Genomic DNA, 5,098 nt, shown 5'->3' with positions numbered 1-5,098 from the left:
GGGCTGGGGTGGGGTGGAGAAGGGCCCTTTGGGGCAGCTTGGCCTTGCTGAGGCTGTCACAGCCTGCCCTGTGCCTGCCAGCACAACTTGGTGCCTCAGCCACCCCTGCCCAAGTACATCCACCCCTCTGATGAGCTGATCCTGGAGGATGAGCTGCAGCGGATCAAGCTGGAAGGAGCTGTCGAGGTGCAGAGGCTGGTGACAGGTAGGGTCAAGGGCTTCTTGGTGGGCGCCCCCTCGCAGGCCCTGGCCAGGGGCCGACCACCCGCTCTCTGCCGTAGGGACCATCTTTGCTGTGTATGGCTCTGAGCAGGACAATGGCAAGTTCCTGGTGGAGGATCACTGCTTTGCCAACCTGCCCCAGCCGCTGCCCTGGAAAGGCCCCAGCTCGGACCGGTGAGTCTCCGCAGTGACAGGAACACAGCTGGCACCATGTCCCCCGCCATATCCCTGAGCCCTGGAGACCATTTGCCCCATGTGCCCAATGGAGTAGATGCCTTGTGCCAAGAGAGATCACGGACAAGGTCTCGTGTCCCCCACACCTGGCTCTTTGAAGCCCCTTGGTGTAGGCAGCCCTGAAATCCCCATGCAGGCAGGGATTGGTGCGGGCAGGGAGCATGGCGTGCTGCCCAAGCCTCTCTGCCTAGGTTCGTCCTGCTGGTGTCGGGGCTGGGGCTGGGCAGCGGGAGCGGCGAGTCCCTGCTGAGCATGCAGCTGCTGGTGGACGTGGTGACGGGGCAGCTGGGGGCCGAGGGCGAGCAGAGCTGCGCCGCACAGATCTCTCGCGTCATCCTGGCGGGGAACCTCCTGAGCCAGAACACGCAGAGCCGGGACACCATCAACAAGGTACAGAGAGAAGGGTTCTTCAGCTTCCACCATGCGCTCCGGGGCCCGGGCTGGCACGGAGAGTCCTGCAGAGGTGGGGAGGGAGGGGGTCAGAGGGGGCACGGGCTTTTTCCCCTCACTGTCTCATTGCTGACCCAGGCCAAGTACTTGACCAAGAAGACCCAGGCTGCAAGCGTGGAGGCCGTGAAGATGCTGGATGAGATCCTGCTGCAGCTTTGCGTGAGCACTTGGAGCGAGATAGAGTTGCCTGGGGAATTGGGTACCTTCTGGGGGAGGGAGCCAGGCTCCCGAGCCAGGGAAGTAACACTCTGCCAGCAGCCCAGGGGTGTGACATGACAAACACCCCTTCCCCAGCCCCCAGCTTCCCTTTGAGCACCGCGTATGGTGCCATACACGAATGCAGCACAGCCCAGCTTCAGATCCCTCTCCTGGCATTTGGTCTCTGCAGCGAAGCCAAGCAGAGCTTCCTGCGGGGAGGTGGCAGGAGCAAATCGGGGAGCCAGGCAGAGCCAGCAGCAAGCTCCAGCCGGGCCTTTGCTCTGAGCCCCTTCGAAAGGTGGTGGTTTGGCCATCCCTGTTAATCCCCACTCTGCCCACAGGCCTCCGTGCCCGTGGATGTGATGCCCGGTGAGTTTGACCCCACCAACTATACGCTGCCCCAGCAGCCACTGCACCACTGCATGCTGCCCCTCGCCAGCGCCTACTCCACGCTCCGGCTGGTCACCAACCCCTACCAGGCCGATGTGGATGGCGTCAGGTAAAAAAGCCTTGTATGCCACCAGCTGTGACAGCTGCCAGCAGCATGTTATCACGGGGCAGGTCGTGGCAAGTACAGCTGTCTGAATCTCCCCTTCCTTCCCACAAAATACTGTAGGTTTTTGGGGACATCAGGACAAAATGTCAGTGACATCTTCAAATACAGCAGCATGGACGATTACCTGGAGATCCTGGAGTGGACGCTGCTGGCAGGACACATCAGCCCCACAGCCCCGGACACTCTGGGTAAGGCAAGGGCTGGCTGGCTGCTGAGGCTGGGGGACTGTTTGCCCTCCAAAGGGGCACAGGTGCAGGTTCCCCTCCTAATTTCTATCCCTCCCAGGCTGCTACCCCTTTTATAAATCGGACCCTTTCATCCTCACTGACTGCCCTCACGTCTACTTCTGCGGTAACGCTCCCCACTTCCAGTCCAAGGTGCTCAAAGGTGAGTCCCGCAGCCTGCAGCACCCCCTGATCCTTGCTAGGGGTTGGGACCCCACACCGGGGTGCCTACTGGGGGCTCATCCACCTGACACCCACCTGTCTTTGAAGGGCAAGACGGGCAGCAGGTCCTCCTGGTGACGGTGCCCACCTTCAGCACGACGCAGACTGCCTGCCTCGTCAACCTGCATGACCTCAGCTGCCAGCCCATCAGCTTCTCCGGCTTCGGGGCCGAGGATGACGACGGGGACATGGAGGTTGGGCACTGACTGAGCAGGCAGGACACGGACTCAATAAATCCCTGGCCCTGCGGAGGGTCCTGCTACCCGCCGCCTTTGTGTCATCCCTGTCTGTCCTGGGAGGGCTGGCATGGAGCTGCCGGGGCACGGGAGAGAAGAGATGCTTGTACCAATATAACTTGATTTATTTGTGTAACAAAAAACTGTGTGGAGGTGACAGGGGCTGTGCCTGCCTCCGTGCGGGCCCTGCCCTGGAGAGCAGGACCACCCCTGCCAACCCTGCTGTGCCAGGAGACGGGGTTGGGGCGAGGGCTGGGTCCTGTTTCACCCCCTCCCTTGCCAGGCAAGGACTGGCACTGCCCAGCCCTGAGGGCCGGGGCAGCATGTCCTCTCCTGCCTGGCTCTGGAGCCCGGCAAGGGGGAGGCTCTGCAGCTGCCCAGCGTTCGGGGCGAGCATCGGCATGGTGTGCCCTGTAGTCCTAGGAAGCAGCGCGGGTGAGGAGCTGGAGCCCACCCAGAGCGGGCTGCCTGGGCCTCGAGGAAGGCTTTAGAAGCAGATGCGGGAGCCTGCGGCAGGCGAAACCAAACCAGCTGTGAGCATCCGGCCTTGGCCTAAGGCAGGAGCAAGGGGACAAGCATCTCCTAGTCACCAAAGTTCACGGTGTAGGTCTCGGCCGTGGTGAAGGGCTGCGCTGTCCCTGTGCCTAGTTCCCAGGCCTCTGTCTCCGTTACCAGCTCGGTCACCACCTCTGTTTCGGTCTCCGTCTCCCAGGTGCTGGCTGTGGGTGGCTCTTGGCTCCAGGGTGTGTAGGCAGTGCTGCTGAAGGGGAAGGGTAGGGCTGTGGTGGGCGGCGGGGCCGTGGGGCCACTGGGGGATGTGGTGGCATTGAGACGTTGCAGCCTCATCTGCTGCCGGAGCCGCATGCGGTGCCGGAGGCGCATACGCAGGCGCATGCGTTCGCGAGGTGTCATAGGGCGGCCAGGCACGATGCGGCGGATGGGCCGGTTCCCGTTCATGGCCATGATCTCCCGGATGCGTTTCCAGTTGGAGCGCGACAAGACGAAGTTGCACTGAGTGGCCCCAATGTCATAGAAGACGCTGCAGGTCTTGACGCTGGGGTTGTAGCCTTCGGCCCGAGCCGAGACGCGGTACTCGCCCGGGTTCAGGATGCGCCAGTAGTCCCCGCCGCTGGCTGCCGACAGCGAGGGGAGACAGCAGGGTGTGAAGAAGGCAGCGTGGTGCTGCTGGCACCCTGCATGGCACCCTACCCTGCACCCTACCTGTCTTGATGTTGTGGTTGATGCCCCCCACGACGATGGTGGCGTTGGCGATGGGTTCTCCCTGCTGGTCTGTGACCAAGCCCTTAATGCCCCGATGGACCTACCGAGGGAAGGGGACGATGGGAGCTGCGTGGGGCAGGCAGGGCAGCTGCCAGCACCATGCCCGGTGCGTCCCCGCACCTACCTGCTCCATGAAGGTGAGCAGCGACTCCTTGTTGTTCTCCCACTCCTGCTGCAGCTCGCTCTCGTGGGGGAACTTGTCGCAGCCCAGGTAGATGGAGAGCTCCAGGCAGTTGGTGTGCAGGTAGCTGAAGTCATTCATGCCTGCGAGACAACCAACCAACCAAGTGTCCACCCGGCCGCTCACTCACACCTTCACGTGGAGGGAGCGTGGGGCAGGCAAGCCGACACTGTGCGGCGTGGCACCCACTTACTGCCAGGCCGGGGGTGCCACTTGGCCCCCTGCACAATGCCCATGGCGTTGGTCATGTCCTGCGTGTGGCAGCCCCCACGGAAGGTCTCGGTCATGGTGAGGTGGGCCGAGGCATAGGAGATGGCGAGCCAGCGGAAGATGGCGTGGTCAGGAGTCTCCTGCAGCTCGGGGTTGTCTTCCTCGTAGTCGTCTGGTGGGCGAGGGGCGGCCGCCGGCGTCTCACTGATGGGCCGGGCCGTGTCGAAGGGGTAGGACACCAGCTTCTCCCCACCCTGCAGGTTGGCTCCCAGCACAAAGGGGTTCTTGTCCATCCACGCCATGATGGCCCGTGTCTCCACTGCCACCTGCCAAGGTGGGCACAGTGGTGGGAGGTGAGACACCACCTCCCCATTGCTGCCACGCTGCTATGCCCCGTGCCATGGCTCACCGTGGCATCCTCAGCCAGGTAGTGCTCTGGGATGGGGATGTGGTGGTTGGGGAACTTGTGGGGCACCAGCCTCCTCTCCTCAGCCGCCCACAGCGCCGAAGCCAAGTCAGGGAAGTTCTCAAAGAGGTCGTAGCCCTCCTCTGTCCAGTGGCCCAGCGCCCAGTTGCCCAGCTCAGAGCCCTGTGGGCAGCCCCGGGCAGCGGTGAGGCCGGGGACTTCATCCCACCATCCTGTCCCCGTCCCTGCCGTCCCCTTACCGCCTCACGGGCCAGCTCGTAGCCGTCGGGGTTGAGGGAGGGCACGAGGTGAATGCGGGTTTCGGTCACCAGGCTCCGCACCCGGGGGTTGCCGTCCTGGTACTCCTTGCACAGGAACTGCATCAGCAGGAGCAGCAGCTCCCGGCCCAGCACCTCGTTCCCGTGCAGCCCCGCCGTGTACCTGAACTCGGGCTCTCCTGCAGGCAGGGTACGGGCAGGGTCAGCTTGCTACCCACACCGCTGCCTGCGCCAGGGGATCGTGGCTGGGTCCCCCCCACCTTCCCCTCCTCACCCGTCTCGTGCTCGCCCGGGCTGTCGGAGATCTCCATGGCGTAGATCTTCAGCCCCCGCGAGCTCTTGCCGATGTTGTAGATGCGGGTGATGGTGGGACACTCCTCATTCACCACCTTCATCAGCT

The 5,098-nt window shown here is 63.5% G+C and overlaps 2 protein-coding genes across 2 annotated transcripts in view; one reads left to right on the top strand and one right to left on the bottom strand.

Annotated features, from left to right (window-relative positions):
* POLD2 (polymerase (DNA directed), delta 2, accessory subunit) overlaps positions 1-2,324 on the top strand; it is a gene marked incomplete at its 5' end in the record, with an annotated part of 5,859 nt that extends 3,535 nt beyond the window's left edge. The window contains 8 exons of the mRNA XM_010296424.1: positions 82-205; positions 282-396; positions 648-846; positions 985-1,065; positions 1,446-1,603; positions 1,721-1,848; positions 1,946-2,047; positions 2,155-2,324. Of these exons, the coding sequence (XP_010294726.1) occupies positions 82-205; positions 282-396; positions 648-846; positions 985-1,065; positions 1,446-1,603; positions 1,721-1,848; positions 1,946-2,047; positions 2,155-2,312 (1,065 nt within the window). The remainder of the gene's footprint in view (positions 1-81; positions 206-281; positions 397-647; positions 847-984; positions 1,066-1,445; positions 1,604-1,720; positions 1,849-1,945; positions 2,048-2,154) is intronic.
* A 600-nt stretch (positions 2,325-2,924) lies between these two features.
* AEBP1 (AE binding protein 1) lies at positions 2,925-5,093 on the bottom strand (the record flags this gene model as incomplete). The annotated part of the gene is made up of 7 exons (XM_010296423.1): positions 2,925-3,475; positions 3,564-3,663; positions 3,748-3,887; positions 3,998-4,340; positions 4,424-4,603; positions 4,681-4,877; positions 4,973-5,093. Coding segments are annotated over 7 exons (1,632 nt in total), but the record flags the coding sequence as incomplete, so codon positions are not given.
* Between the last annotated feature and the right edge of the window lie 5 nt (positions 5,094-5,098).

The sequence above is a fragment of the Phaethon lepturus genome, unplaced genomic scaffold, assembly GCF_000687285.1.
Source record: "Phaethon lepturus isolate BGI_N335 unplaced genomic scaffold, ASM68728v1 scaffold31761, whole genome shotgun sequence".
NCBI lineage: Eukaryota > Metazoa > Chordata > Aves > Phaethontiformes > Phaethontidae > Phaethon > Phaethon lepturus.
Note: the sequence above shows the minus strand (reverse complement) of the source record. Positions and strands in the feature narration are given on the sequence as shown.